Consider the following 18,913-nt stretch of genomic DNA (forward strand, 5'->3'; position numbering starts at 1 on the left):
CACAAAGAACAGTTTCACACCTAACTAAACCCGTCAACAACTATATAATCCTCCACAGTTACTGGGAAACGTAGATAATGCACAATGCAAAGCTAGGGAACTGCAACAAAATCCTTGCTGTGATCAGGTTCCAAATCACTCCGAAGGAACCGGAAGGGCAGAGCTGGGATGGGCTGTGTCATGGCTCCGGTCAGAGAGGACCCTCTCCGATGCAGGTGGCTGTCCACCTGTGCAGCTGCAGCAACCAGGAACAGAGTGCTCGGTGCACAGGACTCACCCGTGCGAGTCAGCAGGGTCAAATCTGCCTTATCTTTCCACCCAGATATACCCTGTTACCAAGCCTCTCTGTTCTCTCATTTCAAAATTCACCTTGGTTTGAAATTTTCAGGATTCAATCAGGACTATTCTGCCATAGGTTAGAAATAAAAATAAAACCATCCTTAAAAAGGGAGAGTATGGAATACCAGGTACAGTGATGTTTCATCTTGGATTTTAAAAAAGGCTTTATATTAGGAGTCTTTACCAGGACTCCTAATATATTCCAAGCTCTTGATCCACTAATTTAGCACTACTCAATCTTGCACAACCCACACAACTTACACACACATGCACACACACCAACTCCATTACTTATCTGAGGAAAAGCAGCTTCCCCAAAATAGAAAATTTTCCATTAAAGAAACACGTATTCCGTTGACATTTAAAAAAAAAAAAGGAAGTTAGAGAAGGGCTGTACAGACCATAAATAGTCATGGGAAATAATAGTCGTGTGTGCTACAGAGAAGAAAATAAAGGTCACTTATGCAGTTTCTGAAATGGTTTTGAACTAGGAAGGAAACCAGTTTCAGCACCATAGGTCTTTAGAGTATTTTCACGAGTCTGTTTCTTCAGGTCGCATTTATTCCTTCTGACTTAAATTTCCTGTTAAGAATTTCATCAGTGTAGAATTAGAATATATTAAAAGGAAAGAAATACATTTTATTGCCCTAAAATATCATGGACTAGGGTTGGCTGGGAAATCATCTAACAATCTCATTAAAATAGAATTCTCTAGGAAATACGTAGTTACGGACACAAGAAAAGAAAAGAGAATGAATTCATGACTGTTTGCATATTTTTAGGCCAGAAAAAGAGGGAATGCTATTTTAAAAATATATACAAATGAATGCTCATCTACAAAGCTGCCAAAGGGACTTAAAAACCCCTCACAGCATCTGAATAAAGGGAAGAAAGTGATTTCCAAAAAGACTTATCCTCTCATCTTTTTGAAATTTGCCTGTACTTAAGGAAGTATATATACTCTTTATGCAAAATTAAGGGGAAAAAAAGTCCCACATCGTCCCCCTCCAAGGAATTAAAACTAAGTTAGCTGAAACTACATGGGCTAGTTCCAAAGGACATCATTTGAATTGCATGAAGTCTGACTGAATCACCTTGTTGGTTGACAAAGAGCAAACAATTGTACTAAAAAGATTTTTATCACAATGGTTTCAGGAAAATTAAATTTAATATCCACCCTCTTAAAACACTCTCCAAAACTTCACGATGTTTTCACAGCAGGAGACAAATTAAACTGATTTAATGATCTAGGTGTCATCCTTCCACCAGAATGAACGACCACTTTAGTTTTACAAAGTTTCTCCAGTATGGATAACAGTTTTACTCAATAAATAAACTTTAGAACCACACTCCCTATTTTTAACCCCATAAAAAAGCAAAATTCCTAAAGGACTGAGTTTGGTCTCAACTCAGTATGATGCAATTAACTATCCTCAAGCTTCTCCCTTACAAAATTTTGTAACTGTATGCAAAGAGATGGTTTAATGTGCCAAAAGATGTTTCATCCATATAACCTTTTTCCCTATGCAACTCTCTTCTGATTACAGAACAGGCAGTAACATGGTATCACTGCTGTCTTTTCATTTATAAGGTGCTTATAGATTCCCCAGATCTTCCCTATTTTCTATCTCATTGAATTCTCCCATCATCCTAAATATACCCCCCTCTCACATTTCACAAAAGACAGAAACTAAAGCTGAGAAAGTCAAATTGCTTGGGAATGGTTCAATAGTAACTAGTGGCAGAGCCAGAAATAAAACCCAGTTCTCAACAATCTGAAGAGTCCACAATTCTCAAAAATACCTCTCCAAAACTCAAACATTAAAATAATAATAATAACAAAAATCTTTTCCTGGTGACATTTTCATAGGTCCCTTTTCTCCAAAAAGGCAAGAGGTCAAGCAGGGCACCTGCTAGGTCACAAGAAAATCATGTGTGCATAGACAGCACTTCAAACTCAATTCTTCAACCAAGTTAGTAAGTAGCATAGTACTTAGAAACTTTTCTTGGCATAAAGTGCAAAAGTCACAAAGAAAAGTTACATAGATATGGCTCCTGCCCTAAAGCATTTGGAAAGTCGCCCACAACAGCAGTGAGACAAATCCATTTCCTGCTTCTTGAGCAATTGCTCTGTTCCTCTGCCTTGGCACATTCTGTCCATCTGGCTCATCTATGGGTTTTTTTTGGTGGTGGTGGTGTTTTGTTTTGTTTGCTTTTTAGTAATTTCCAGCACACGCTTATATTTTACAGCCAAATTCTGTCCTTGAAACCGAGCACAGGATTTTGTACCATGACAGATTTACCTATTTACAAATAGGCACACCAGGCATTCGGCATTTAAATGATTTTTCTGGAGATCAGTATTAGGACTTGTATTCCATTAAAAATCCAAATGGTTAAAACTGCCTAAGCCAAGCAAAACTCTCTTACTTTTAGACAATCCCCTGGGTTCTGTCTCCAAAATGTCCTAGAAATGTCAAACAAAATGCTTTGAATTTCTTATTGCTTGTCTTCATAACACAACACTTCTGACAATTTCATCTACCTTCACAACACTGATTAGCTCTTAAAGAAGAGGCTTTCAAACTTTTTATGATGGGAACCAAGAGTACAAAGTACATTTTATATGACCAGATAGTACACATCCAACATATATACGTGTAACTGAAACAAAAGTTTCATGACACTTTGGGAGACTGAGGCAGGGGGATCATTTGAGGCCAGCAGTTCAAGACCAGCCTGGGCAAGATAGTGAGACCCTGTCTCTACAAAAAAATTTAAAAGTTAGCCAACCATGGTGGTGCACACCTATAGTCCTAGCTATTCAGGAGGCTGAGACAGGAGGATCACTTGAGCCCAGGAGTTTCAGGTTACAGTGATCTATGACTGTACCACTGTACTGCAGCCTGAGTGAAAGAGTGAGACCCTCTTTAAAAAAAAAAAAGAGGCCGGGCGCGGTGGCTCACGCCTGTAATCCTAGCACTTTGGGAGGCCGAGGCGGGTGGATTGCTCAAGGTCAGGAGTTCGAGACCAGCCTGAGCGAGACCCCGTCTCTACTAAAAATAGAAAGACACTATATGGACACCTAAAAATCTATATAGAAAAAAAAAAAAAAAAAAAAAAATTAGCCGGGCATAGTGGCGCATGCCTGTAGTCCCAGCTACTCGGGAGGCTGAGGCAGTAGGATCGCTTAAGCCCAGGAGTTTGAGGTTGCTGTGAGCTAAGCTGACGCCACGGCACTCACTCTAGCCTGGGCAACAAAGTGAGACTCTGTCTCAACAAAAAAAAAAAAAAAAAAAAAAAAAAGAAAAAGATTCATGAAATAATACTTAACCTTACTCTGTGATATACACTGATATTTTCTATCCTATTTAATTTTTTAAAGTGCTGGTTATAACCTACTACATTAATGTTACATCTCACTAATCAGTGTGAAAAAAGGACCACAATTATTTGTCTAGCAATGCCACCTAACAGTGGGGATTGCAAATGAAGAAAAAGTACATACAATCTAACAGAATCACCATTATTTTTGAAGGTCTGAGAATCTGTCTGGCTTGGACAATAAAGACTATATGCCTACAGAAAAAATGGCAAAAATACAGATTTAAGAATTGTTGAACAAGAATTCAAAAATCAATTTTAAAGATTAATTAAAATCAACACTGATACAGTACTATAAATTAATCTACAGACTTTATCCTAATTGTACCAATTATCCCACTAACGTCGTTTGTCTGGTCTACGATCCAATTCAGGGTCTCACATTGCATGTCTTAGTCTCCTCCGATCAGTCTTATTATCTTAAGTGACCTTAACACTTCTGAAGAGTTCTATTTATTTATTTTGTAAAATGTCCCTCAATTTAGGTTTCATGTTTTGCCTCATTAGAATAAGGTCATGCATTTTTAGAAAAAATATCACAGAAGTTGTGCCCTTCCTGGTAGATCATATCAGGAGGTACACGATACCAATGTCTTATTATTGGCAATATTAATTTTGATCATTTGGGTTAAGGTGGTGCCTTCCAAGTATATTCACTGTAAACTTTTTCTTTTGTAATTAATAAACCTGTAGGTAGATCACTGGAGACTACAAAAATCTCCTGTTTCTCATCACACTTTTGCCCATTAATTTAGGATTCTTGCTTTCAACAGTCATTTCTGTCGTATTTGCCAAATGGTGATTTTTCTATTTCCACGATTCCTTCTACTTTCAGTTTATTAATTGGAATTATTCTGTAAGACCTGTCCCTATTTATTTATTAAATTACTTATTTTATATCAATATGGTCTTACAGATATTTATTTTATTCTACTGGATATAATTCATTACTATCATTGTGCATTTGTTGCTCAAATTGTCCCAGACGTGGCTTTTGGGGGCTCCTCCAAGTTGGCTCCTGTATCCTTTGACATGCTTCCCATCATTTTTGGAGGACTTCTTTACTTTTGGGCTCGTTTATGTTAACCCTATTCTAGCCCTAGAATCAGTTCTGTTTCCAAGGGTACCTGGTTCCTGTCCTGGAGAATGGCACTTAGAAACTGAGGTCTAGGTGTTCGATATACTCACTGGAGCTGGCGTGTCACTGCTTCTAGGCTTTCTCAGCAGAAGAACCAAAGCACACACGTTCTGGTATCTGGTAAGGTTTGTCTCCCCTTTGTAGTTTTACTTTTTCAGTGTTTTCCTGGCTATTCTTGTATGTTCCTTTCTTCCCACATGAACTATAGCATCAATTTATCTAACCTCATTACAAAAGCTTTTTGGTATTTATATGAAAATCGTGTCAAACTTACAAAGTAACTTACAGAAAACTTGATATCTTAATAATATTAAGTCATTCTATCCAAGAACCTGGGATATCTTTCCATTTGTTCAAATTTGCTTTTATGAATTTCAGAAGAATTTTAACATTTTATTCATATAGCTTTTGTACATTTCTCAAGTTTATTCCTTAGTATTTAATCTTCCTTGATGCTATTTTAAATGGGATTTTCGCTACTAATATATCTTTTAATGGCTATGTTTGTGTACATGAAGACTTTTATTTTATATATTAATTTTATATTCTGCTACCTTACTAAAATGTTTTATTGTCTGAGTTCATTCATAAGTGATTCTCTAGGGTTTTCAAGTATACTATCATGTTAACTGCAAATAGAGATAGGTTATCTTTTCTTTACCAATTCTCACGCCTCTAATTGATTTTTTCTTGTCTAATTGCATAGCTAATACATCCAGTATAGAATTGAATCACAGTAGAAATAGTGGGCATCCTTGTACTGTTACTACTGATCTTAGTAGACAGAAATGCAACTGGGGTTTCCTCTTTAAGAAAGTGGCTTTAGGATTAAGTGTATGTATATATGTACAACATTAAGGAAGTATTCCTTAATACTTGGGGACGATGTTTTTTATTAGCAGCTTTATTGAGATATAATTCATAATTCACATATGAATATGCTACATTTTTTCTATCCATTCATTAGCTGATGGATATTGGGTTGTTTCCATTTTGGGGGTAAGTTAAGTTCAAGCATATGTATTGATATATCTGAGGTTTGGTCTCAACTCTATCATATATTTCATATTTATATGTATTTGCTATGTATCTCTCTCTCTGGATATATATTATTTCTTCAACACATTTACTTTTTTGTATTTAGGGAATTTTGTATTTTTGTCCTAGTGGTTACCTTTTTACTTATGCTTTATTGAATGACCTTAGTCCCTTGGCTTTTTATTTAATCATTTACTGTCTAGCTTATCAGTTTCTGATAGTGTTCTTTAAGTCACATCTATTGCCTATACATCAATCAATAAACTCCTTCTACTTTACTTTCTCTTTTTCCCCTTTTCCTATTTTTAAGCATTATTTATAGTTTGTCACCACTTAAAACTTTTGTATATTAATTTTCCACCCTGTTCTTTACCTTTGTTTTAGTCTCAGAGCTACATCTATATATACCCCAAGGCTCATTGTCATTCCTTTTAGCAATTTACTAGTTATTTCTTGGTTGGATAACATTCATCCTCTGGCGTATCATTGTCCATAGAGCCTACTGTGTGGAGATAAATGTTCCTTTTGAGAAGACAGATGACAGTCTAAATATGTGCCTTTTAAAATTATCTGATCTTCTTCCTGGTAGCCATGAAGATTTATATCTTCAAAATCTAATGAATACATCTCAAAAGTGAACATTCTGGGTTAATTTTTTCCAGGTACTCAATTGTAGTCTCTTTCAGATGTACATTAAGATCTTTTGTTTGTCGCTGGAAAAATTTCTTGGATTATAGTTCTAAATATTAGTTCTGTTCCATGGTTTTGTCTTTGTTCTTCAAGGACTCATATATAAATGCTATTCCTTTTTGGTCTCTCCATTTCCACTACTTTAACCTTTTAAATTTTTCTTTATCTCATTTTCATTCTTTTCATTTTCCTGTCTTTAATGCCCCTTGTTAACTTTTTATTTGACTCTATTTTCCCCTGGGCACCCTGCAATATACTCCTCATTTCTGAGATCACTTCCATTCTCTTCCACTTTCTGAGTTCAATTACTTCTCTTTTTATTCCTTATTGTTTGTCCATTGCTGTTCTTAGTTTCTCAATTTTTTGTTTTCTGTATCTCAAAATGCTTGTTTGAGTATATTTAATTCTGCTTGGAATGTGTTCTTACAGTTTCCTTAGGCTTCACAAAAGATTTTTTGGGGGAGAATATTCCACAGTGGATGCCTGTTGGTTTTTGTTTCCTTATTTTGGGGGATAATACCTCAATATGGATCTGCTCATCTTTTTCCTTTTCCTTTTCATAGTATCAGGTTGCTTTATAATATGCTTAGTTCAATCGTGTCATCTTCTATTTTAGCATAGCAAAGTCAAGATACAATAATGTATTTTTGTTTGTTTGAGTGTGGAAGTGTTGTGTGTCCTATGATGTTCTGGTTTACTTTTGTCGTGTAGGATCTTTAGTTTTCCCATCTGCTTCTCTTCCCCTTCACCAACTCAGTTGCCAATTGTCCTTCAACAGCCATATTTTTTGCATGCTGCCCCTTCAAGCTGCACATACTTCTGCCTAAGCTTTAGGTGGTAGCTGTAGACCCACCTTAAGTCCCATTGCTAGCTCCCCTCTTTTCTCTTTTTCTCACTGTGCCTTTGCTTGACACAAAGTGCCAAGGGTGAAGCAGGGGTGAAGTGCAAATGTGAGAGATTGCTTGCAGGGATTTGGTGTTTATTTCTTCTTTTATTTACACTTTATACTCTCACTGAATTAAGACTGGAGCTGCTAAAGGAGCAACATTTCTCACACAAGATGCTCTAGGTCAGTAGTTGCAATCTGGCTACACTTCAGAATTATCTAGGGAGCCTTTATTAGTGCAGATTCTCAACTTCAACCCTCAGATATTCTTGCTAAGTAGGTCAGAGTGAGGCCCCAAAATCTACATAAAAAAATTCTGACGACTGAGAATCATTGCAGTGCAAAAACCCCTGTCCTGATGCACTGTAGTAGTTTTTGGTTATACACTCCCCCCCTCCCCCCCCCCACTGGCGAGGCAGACTCGCCCATCTCATCTGTTTTAGGAGCATCAGAGAAGCAGTGCAAGGATTACAAAAGCAGCTTCTCAGAGTGTTGGCAGGACTCTTTTGATAATCCATTAATGGCTTCTCCTCAGGCTCAGAGCACTGTTCACAGACAGGAGTGCTTAGAAACTTCTGGTTAAACTCCTCTGGTTTGTTCTGGTTAACAACAAATTGAGTTTGCCACCAGAACTCCACCCCTGTTGAGATCACATAATCGGCCACTTTCCAGTGGCCCAACCCATCTCTTCTCCAGGACTGAGGTAAATCCTGGGGGGTCTGAGGGGTTGGCAGGAAGAAAAGGATGGACACTCTCCTCCTCTTCATAGTGTTCTAAACTCCATTGACTGATTCTCCAATTTTGAAAACCTTGTCTGTTAATTTTGATTTAATAACCCTGGCTAAGAACCACTTACCTTAAAATATTTGAGAAACACAACACTTTAAAAAGCAGAGAGGGAATGTATGTGATATCCAGAAACATCACTAGACTCACATTCAATTTTTGTATTAAAATTCTTTCATAGAAATCTATTTATTTCAGCAGTAGCACCTGAGGTCAACTTTAGCTTCCAGTGTGTTTGGCAGACCCTCTGCACTGAACTCATTGGGGGAGCGCTGTTAAACACGCACATTCCCAGGCTATTCCTCTAAAGTCTAAGTGACAAGAACTGAGGTAAGAGCCGGAATCTGCACGTTTGAGAACAACTCTAGGGGATTCTGAAGACCCACTTTGAGAAAAACTATCTTGAGTCCACTACGAGACTCTCAAATCATCAAAACATCACCAGACAGCTCTCTTTGCTTAAAAAAAAAAAAAAAAAAAAATAACAACAACAACAAAAAACAAGTGTAGGCAACTTAGCTCTTCAAAATGCCAGAAATATCTGTCTTTGCCAAAAGGTACCAATTGTCACGGTCAATCGATCACGCTCTTCTAAATTTTCTGTTCCCATTTAGTCTCTTTGATATTTACACGTATTCTGTCTGAGTCATTAAAACTTATGGTTTGTAATGTGACTAATGCTCTGGGGATATTTAATAAAAACAAATGAGCAGTTACCATGAACTTCATTTGCACACATACTCCCCCTATTTCTGCCCCTGAAAATACCATGTACTGGTCCAACTAGGGAAAAAACAGAGCTAGATGCCCACACACAACAGGGATCTATAACTTTCCCTTAAAGGGTCTGTTTTGGCTTTGTTAATTAGACTGACTTCCCCAGGAGGAGCTGTCTGGCCATCAAATGTGCATGCAGATGCTAGGTGGACAGGGAGTCAGTCATCGCCAAGATTTCAGGAAGGAACAGAAGGATGGCAGTACCTCTGGCAATGTCTCATCCACTCTCGTGACCCATGGGGAATCTACCTCCTCTCCTGCCCATCTGTTGATGACAACCAATTATCTGAAACTCTTCTGGGGTTTCCATCAAGAAAATCCTCAACTCAAAGCTAAAACAGGTAAGATGAGAAATTCAGGCCAGTAAGATCCAGGTGAGAACAGGTGCCAGGTTACCCAACAGAACCAAATCCTGCCCTGATCGTAAGATACAAAATCACAGTCAACTTTTGGGTGATAATACAGTCCATCATATTTCATGTATGTCTATAATTTGTGAGCTGCCAGTGAAAAGCAAGTCAAAATAAAACTCAAAAGATGAATATAGGTAAGGTAGTTGGTGCTGCCATACTTACCTGAACATAAGATTTATAACTACCTGTATAATTAAGGCATACAGAAGGAGAAGATTCAAAAGGGATACTCAGTACATGTTTTTAGTTGACTGACAAGAAAAAAAAAGTAAAACTTCCATTATTTAGGCTGTACAAACAGGATAAGTAGAAGTATTAACCCATTAAGAAGCATAATTTGGTGGAAATTATTAGAAAACATTTTTTAACCCTCTAACAAGAAAAATAATACAAAAATGTGCTTTAAAAAAACAACTAACCAATATTACCCCCACCATAATCCTATCTGCCTGAGATAACCAACTCTCTTAACTTTTCTTTCTGACTCTACTAGATCAGTTGCTGTACCATGCTGGTGACATAGCTATTACAATGGTTGGAAAATAAAGACACTGGAATATAACTTCTTCAAAAAGTTTCTAATTTTCTGCCTTTTTTTGGTCATGTGCATTTCTCTCATAAAAGAAAACCAGGATACTTGCTCCTTCTAATTCACCCAACCCCTTACTCCAGAACTCCCCTGTGTCTGAAATGCATTTAGCATGCCCTGCCCTCCTCTCAAGGCCTACAGAGGCTGGTTAATTTTCCCTACAGCATTTTCCAAAATGCAGCTGGCTAGAAAGGTCAGTCTATTTGGACTACGGTGATTTCTGCCTAAATGCCTTTAGCTGACACGGCCAGCTTAGCTTATGTCATTCATTACAGCAATGTCCTCTTTCAGTGGCTCAGTTCACATCCTAATTTGTCCACGTTGCATTATTAGAAACATTCTAGTTCACACAATCCTTCCTTTTTCAACTTACAAAATGTACAAAATAAGCAAAATGAGAAAACTGAGTTTAGAGTGACCTGCCTGGGGTCACAAAGTCAACAGTGAAGGCAGTGGTCCTCCATCCTGGGAGTCATCAGAATCCCCGTGAAGCAACCTGAATTTACAGCTGCCCTTGCTCGAATCCTTGACCAAACCCACCTCCATGTGAAAATACAGTCACCTCTCCTAAGCAAGGAGCTCCTCCAGGGATCTGTTTGCACATCTTTCCTGGCATCAAGCATACTCAACGACTGCTTACCGACTGCCTCCAGATAGTGAACACTAGAACTATCCTTTAAAACCAAGCCCTCAGAAATGAATAAAGAATGATTATTATCAAGTGGAAATTCCAGCACTATTCACCTACTGGTTGTGACTTACCAGAGTTGGCAAGATTCAGAAATAGTTTTATCTCCCTCAAAGACTCCTGAAACCGGAATCAATCTATTTATTTGGTTCTATAGATTTAGTGTAGAACTCTAGGGGAATAAGTGGATTCACATTATAAAATTGCACCCAAATTTTGCCTACTTAGCTTTATAAAAGAAACACAAGATGGTAACATAACTTGTAATCCTCCACAGGGGAAGAAATCAAATTCTATAGTATTCACAACAAAAAGCACATGTCTAAAGTTACCCATGTGCTGCACACTGTACTTTGCTATGAATGTAAAAACAAGAAAAATTCTTTACATGATCTTCAAACATTTCACTTTCTGTCAGGAGAATGACATGGCACTGCTCAATTATAGTATGGCAATCCCATTTTCTCACAATTCCACTATATCTTTATAATTTCTCTAGTAGGAAGTCATTATAATTTACCTAAGTGCACTGAAGATATTTTTTTTTTTAAATGAGGAAAACAGAACACATGGAAAAGGGAGTTGGAAATGTTCTATGTCTTGATATGGATGGTGGTTGCAGGTGTATCTATGTATCAATCTATATATATATATATATATATACAAATTCATTGAGCAGTATGCTTAAGAGTTGTACACTTTACCGAATATAAGTTACATCTTGGAATAAGATTTTTTAAAAAAGGAAAAGGAGAAGAAGAAAAAAAATACGAAGCCAGGAATGAAGGTAGTATTTAAAATTTCTTAAATTTTCTATGGTTTACTGAACAAATATTTGTTGAGTACTTTCCTTTATTCCACACACAGTATAAAATGTTGAGGATAAAATTATGATTAAGGCTGGGCGTGGTGGCTCATGCCTGTAATCCCAGCACTTTGGGAGGCTGAGGTAGGAGGAGCACTTGAGGCCAGGAGTTCACGAAGAGCCCGGGCAAACACAGTGAGACCATGTCTCTACAAAAAATAAAAAAATTAGCCAGGCATGGTCGCTCATGCCTGTAGTCCCAGCTACTAGGGAAGCTGAGGCAGGAAGATTGTTTGAGCCCGGGAGTTCAAGGCTGCAATAAGCTATGATGATGCCACCGCACTCTAGCCCAGGCAACAGAGCAAGATACTGTCTCAAAAAAAAAAAAAAAAAAAAATTATAGGTTTTTTTTTTTTTTTTTTGAGACAGAGTCTTGCTCTATCGCCCCAGGTAGACAGAAATCAGAAACTTTTTCTTGGGGCCACAGTGTTTTATTATGAAAATAAAAAGTTTGACTGTAATTTACAGGTAAACATAAATAGAAAAATGAACTTTATTGACTTCTAGTCATTTAATACATGTTTTTAGAATTAAATTGTCAATATTAATTGTAACAATAAGAACATCAACAAGTAAGATTTTATATATGCTTCAGGCAGCCCCAGGGTCAAAACTAGAGTTAAATATAACGCTCATGGCAGTTAATGTGTTAAAACACAGTCACTGGCTTCACAGAGTTAATAACCTAATAATGGAGAGAGACGAGAAATCATAACACAGTGTGTGATGAGTACTGTGACAGGAGTAAGCACAGGGATGTGGGGACACATGGTGGGGAATGTAATTCAGCTCCAGAGAGCCAGAGTTCTCAGACTGCTGTTTTACACACATAATATCACACCTGGTGAAACACATCGGACTTTTATTTTTTAAGGTAAAAAGATCCCTCATCATGTCCTTCTCTTCTCTGTACTTGTAGAAGCAAAATTAAATTTAACTTTTTGGTCTTCATCATGAGATACACTAAACGTCAGATCCCTCATACTGTCTCTAAAGCAATGGTCACTCGCTAAAAATAAACATGAACAGAAGTTGAGATGGTTTGTGCCAATTGTCTAGGAAACATGTTAATATGAGGCACAGGGCTCTGTGCACACAAGAGGCCCCACAGTAAGTGAACCGCCACTGTTACTTCAACCTCTCTTTAAAGAAAGTTCTGCATGTGGCAACTCACAGAAAATAGAACCTCACTTAATGTTTAAATTTACCTCTCCCCCATTCAAAACAGAATTCTTCAAATGCTTAGTGTATATGAATTATTTAGAAAAATTTTGTTTGTTCAAAAGAAAATAAATTAAATATGAAGAGAAAACTGGTAAAGATAAGGAGGACTGATAAAAGAAAAAAAAAAAAAAGAACTAAGCAAACTCTAGGAAAATCTATCCCTATCACCAAAAGTCTCAAACTGTGAAAGCAGGAACAGAGAATTGTAAGATAATTACACTAAGCATGCAGCAGCGTGTGCGAGTTTTGACCAGGTAGTGATACAGGAGTATATCTCTCATCCTTGTTTTACACTGATATCCCCACAACACATTTCTATGCACAACATAACCTACTTCTCTTCAGAGAGCAGCAAAATTAATAAGGAATCTATAGGATGCCCCTGACTCCATCCCCTCCAAAATGGTTAGAGAAGTGGCTGGTAAAACTATTCCCTTCATAAATCTACAACAGACATATAATCAGAAAGTTTACACAAACGGTCTCAGATCATAGAAGACAAAAATGCAAATGAGGGAGTATTTACAGACTCAGATGAATAAACCAGACAAACAAACCGCTTTACCTGTCAGCCTTCATCAGCAGGTTAGGCGGTAGCTCAAGGAGCTGGTTGTGTTGCACGTCCAAGACCTCCACCGAGGTTCTTTCTAGCCTTTCAGGTAGCCTTGCCAACTGGTTGTGTCCTGCCAGTAGTTTCCGGAGACTGCTATTACAAAATAAGCTGTACCAAAAAGAAAAGACAGAAGGCAACTTACTTAGAGCTAATTTGGGGTAAAGTTTGAAAAATAAGTAAGAGTAGGAGAATACTTAAAATTAACTCTCCAAAAATCATAAATTCATTCAGAGCAACTGCAAATTCATTTTAAAATAAGTTCAAACCTGCAGCTATTTATGTTTCAATACTTTCTACAGTTTAAGAAAAAGGGGGGAAGGAAAAACTATGAAAAGGAATATTGAACAAAGAAGCTCTACATAGCAAAAAAGGGTTTCATAAAAGTAGCCACTGAAGAGATCGGTTTAATCTTGTTCGATTCACAAGGCAAGCTTTAAAAGGTTGTATGCTTCTTCAAGGTACGGTTTGTGTCTTGTATTACACTAGAATGCTGGGTGTTTTACCCACGACAGATTCTGAATAAACATAGCTGAGCAATCTTTACTCAGAGGATCCACATTAAATAAAGGATTCTTCTATTCAACTAAACTTTTACAAATGTCAACTGAGAAAATGTTATATTTTCCTTCAGCTGCATTTCACAATCAAAACTGTTTCTCCCTTGCCTCACTTCCCTGGCTGGTATTTTTGTTTTCTTTTTAGTTTAATGCTAGACCAAGGTAGAGATTCTCTCTAAAGAAAGTAGAATGCACTTAATCCACTACCTTCTTATGAGTCTGATACAGCCATTTGGAAGCTTGGCTGTGTTTCTTCTAAGGGTAATCAGAACTTTCACAAACGATGAATACTTGTTAATCTAATATAAATCTGCATTATGACCACTTCAGATGTCTTCAAGAGTTGCAGAGAATAAAACAGACCCTAGGTTTAAACAGACACCTGGATCTGGGAGCTGTGGGAAAGCAAGGTTATAATTGCATCATGATCACTTTAGATTAAGAATTCATGGCTGGGCACAGTGGCTCACGCCTGTAGCCCTAGCACTTTGGGAGGCCAAGGGGAGGATCCCTTGAGGCCAGGAGTTTGAGACCAGCCTGAGCAAGAGTGAGATCCTGCCTCCAGAAAAAATTAGCCTGGTGTGGTGGCATGCGGCTGAGGGGAGGATTATTGCTTAAGCCCAGGAGCTTGAGGTTGTGGTGAGCTATAATGATGCCATTGTACTCTAGCTGGGGTGACAGAGCGAGACTCTTTCACAAAATAAATAAATAAAGAAAGAAAGAAAGAAAGAAAGAAAGAAAGAAAGAAAGAAAGAATTCCTGTTATACTGTCATCCATTTCCTGCTTTCCACCATTCTGACCTCATTTATTGATGCTCACGATTATTTTTTAGTTAACTAATTTAATTTTTAACTAACAAAAAATTTACATATATTTCTGGTGTACATCATGATGTTTTGATATATGTATGCACTGTGGAATGGTTAAATCAAGCCAATTAATATATGTATTCTCACATACCTATCTTTTTAATGGTGAGAACATTTAAAATCTACTCTCTTAGCAATTTTCAAGAATTCAACACATTGTTATTAACTATAATCACAATGTTGTAGACCTCTTGAATTATTCCTCCTGTCTAACTAAAACTTTGTATCCTTTGACTCATAATCATTAAAAATCACCATATCTTATGGCATAAATTTACTTTAAATATCAGATCTAGATTCATTGCTCACAAAGATGCTAGCAACCTGTCTCAACCCTGTGACACCACAGACCACAATTAAAGTTATCTGACTTTGTAGATTTAGGTATCAGTGTGACAAGACAGATGATTCAGGCCAGTCAGATCATCCTCACATTCACAGTTATCACAGGCAGTCTCTGAAATGGTCAGTCCAAACCAATAATTCAGCATTTGGTTCATTTTATATATATATACACACACACACACACGTATGATTTATCATATATATTATTTATCCTTTAATACATAAAAAGTAAAAGACAGTTGACAAATTCTTTTTCTTGATTTTTACAAATAAAAAAGTAGATTTAATCAACTACAGGATGAGAATTAAATGCTAATTATTGGATTTAAATTCTTTTGAATATTGTCTAAGCATGAAAATACTTATTTTCCCTTTTAATACATTTCCACTTCTAAATAATAATTTCTATTTTGCCAAACTTCTCATAAACCTTACTTAGGTAAACACAGTCTGAATATTAAATCAATTCTAATGAATCACTGTCTTGCCTGAATGTTATTAATACATTAACAATAGGGCTCATACAAAATTTGCAACTGAATACCACCATAAACAAGAAAACAATACACATTCTTTTTGTCCCACGAGTTAAAACACACACACACACACACACACACACACACGGTTTAAATTCTTTGACAATACAGCATTTGGGATTTGCTTTGAATAAGCATTTGTCTAGATCCCCAAAAAGCCTGTAATGATATAAAGCAAATCTAAGATTAACGAATTTGGAGAAAAATTGGATAAAATATCATATCTTGTATTTACTGCTTGTTTACACACATACACAAATATATTAAAAATATCTTTGTTTTAGCCTACAGCAAGAGAGGACTTAGGCACCAATGTGATTGATATCTGTTGGATTGAAGGGCTGGACAGGGAAAGAGAAGAGAGAAAATAGGAGGAAAGATATGGTAAGAAATTTTTTCAACAAACTATTTTTTCCCTACCGGTAGTAGCCTGTTTTCATCTTTGCTGGTCCTCTTTTAACAGGCTCAGGCACAGACACAGACATATACACTCTTGACCCTCACCACTGGGCCACCTAAATGCTCAGTCAACATAATACTCGAGGGCAGAGAGCATTTTCAAACAAATCAAATTTACAGGGATAATGTATGGCTGAGGAACAAAGCAAAATTAGCTGAGCTTTTCAGGGACTGAAAATATAACTCAGATTTCTTTTATGAGAGCCATATTCTAACACAGTGTTATCCGACAGAAATATAATGCAAGCCACATATGTAGTTTTAAATTTTCTTAAGAGCCACACATAAAAAAAGTAAAAAGGAACAAGTAAATTAATGCTTAGGGTGTATTTTACTAGGCCCCAAATATAAGCAAAATATTAACATGTAATTAATATACACTATTATAATTTGCATCCAGTGTACACTTTACACTTGCAGCACTTCTCAATTAAGACTAGTCACATTTCAGGTGCTCACTAGTCACGTGGCTAATGGGTAGGAGCTACCAAATTGGACAGCCCAACTCCAACATACGTCCTAGGTTTATCAATCACCTGTATTTCACCATCCTTGTTCTTTACAAGAAAACAGAGGAATATTGATCACATACCTTTAAAGACTATGTGCCTAAAGTAAAAGTTTACTCCATGATGGTGACATACTTTTATAATATTTCATTGCTATTTTTGACCATACATAGTTTAAAACAACTAACTTCCTCTGTTTGGTGATTGGCTGAGAACAGCGGCAATTAACTAGACCTGATTTGTGGTAACCATTGGTCACAAGTGGCTATTTAAATTTAATTAAAATTAAATAAATAATTCAGTTCCTCAGTAACACTAGCCATATTTCAAGTGCTTAACAGCCACATGTGCCTCATGGATACTCTATTGGGCAGCACAGATATCACAGAAAGTTCTATAGGACAGCACCGACTAGACTACTGTTTTGGTTATTAATTGCATGGCTAGTCACTAATAGTTCAATAATATCTGGACCACAATTAGTCAACTTGAAAATATTTCTCTGTATTTATGGGCACTAGTTGTCATCACATGGCTGTCTTGCAAATCTTGCCACTAAAGTGAAAATTATGAAATAGAAATAATAACATATTTAAAAGAGAGAAGGAAAGAGAAGTTCTTGAACTTTTTACTCCAAATTTCACACCAAGAAAAAGATAATCTAGTTTGCTCTTTCTAGTTTTAATGATCTAACAATCTTTTTTTCTGCTCAAAGTTATATTCTATGGAAAACAAAAGTTATTTCTTGGTAAGGCAGACATACTAAGTCAACAGATAGAAGTGGAAGATTCTGAAAGAATTAAGGTCCCAGAGGCAGGCTAACTGTATTGTTTGCTGAATCTCTGAACACTTCTCTTAACTTCTTAAAAAATTTCTACCAAGCATCACTTTCTGCATGGCTTTAAAAAGTTGGACTGAGAGTCAAAACCTGACTCTACTCACTGCATGAAGAAAGTATGTAACTTGAAGACACGGCATGGGGTAAAAACACCAAATAAGGTTTTAAAACAAACTCTTAAGGGCTTATAATAACAAGTTAAACACTGAATCAGCAATTTTTTTTCTTATTGCTCATCTGTTTTGAGATTCTTTCACTGGATCTGTAATACTTACCGGGCGGGAAGTTCGCATATTTCATTATGGCCAATATCCAAAACTTCTAACTTTCGGCTCTCACATACCCACTCAGGCACATTTTCTAAGCGGTTCCTAAATACAAGAACATAAAGTTGATTTTCTGATTGAATTTGGCCTCAAATGTAGTTCTAAACTCAAAATAATTAACAAAAAAATAAATAAAACTTTAAATGAAATACCAAAGTACAGTGGGTATGAAGCAAAATCCTACGTGCATTCACTTTACTCTAGAATCAAGATGAATTGTGATAGGGAGAAGTAGTAAAGAAAAAGTAAAAAAGGACATGGTTACATCATCTGTATCATCTCAAGTCTAAAAATAAGTCTAGGCCAGGCACAGTGGTTCACACCTATAATCCTAGCACTTTGACAGGCTGAGGCAGGAAGATCGCTTGAGGCCAGGAGTTTAAGACCAGACTGAACAACATAGTGAGACCCTGTCTCTACAAAAAAATTTTTTTTAATTAGCCAGGTATGGTGGCATATGCCTACAGTTCTCAGCTACTCAGGAAGTTGAAGTAGGAGGATCACTTAAGGCCAGGAGTTTGATCATGCCACGTGATTATGCCACGGTGCTCCAGCCTGGGCAATAGAGCGAGACCCTGTCTCAAAAAAATAAAAATAAAAAATAAATAAAAATATTAAAAAAGGTCAAGTTCCCAAACTTGCTTTCCTATAAAGTCTATAGATCCATGTCAAGTTTAGGGAGAGGATGTCATATTGCTAATAAAAACACATACACTTCCGTTAAGTCAATGAGTCAAATGGCATAACAGTTTTATTTTCAAATGTACCTTTTAACCCTTAACATTAAAATACTTCCCAGCTGCAGTTGGCATCATGCAAACATAGCCATGGATAAATGGGAAGAGAGGCGATTTTAAAACAGTAGCAGTGAAAACGTGCACTGACGGTTAAGACTCAGATTTAATTACTTCAAAACATTTACTTGGGCATTAGACAGTAATAATAATTACTAGAAACAAGTGAACTAAACTAATGTTGACTTCATTAAATGAACTGACAATTACTTAAACACATCTACTCTATTTCGATATGTCCCTAGTCAG

General features: G+C 36.7%; 1 protein-coding gene across 1 annotated transcript in view; it reads right to left on the reverse strand.

Annotated features, from left to right (window-relative positions):
- The window catches only part of PHLPP1 (PH domain and leucine rich repeat protein phosphatase 1), a 187,031-nt gene that overhangs the window by 30,689 nt on the left and 137,429 nt on the right, over nt 1-18,913 (reverse strand). Inside the window, exons 9-10 of the mRNA XM_069468353.1 lie at nt 17,820-17,915; nt 13,383-13,538 (exon numbers count right to left, since the gene is read on the reverse strand). Of these exons, the coding sequence (XP_069324454.1) occupies nt 13,383-13,538; nt 17,820-17,915 (252 nt within the window). The remainder of the gene's footprint in view (nt 1-13,382; nt 13,539-17,819; nt 17,916-18,913) is intronic.

This window comes from Eulemur rufifrons, chromosome 5 (assembly GCF_041146395.1).
Source record: "Eulemur rufifrons isolate Redbay chromosome 5, OSU_ERuf_1, whole genome shotgun sequence".
In the NCBI taxonomy this organism is placed as follows: domain Eukaryota; kingdom Metazoa; phylum Chordata; class Mammalia; order Primates; family Lemuridae; genus Eulemur; species Eulemur rufifrons.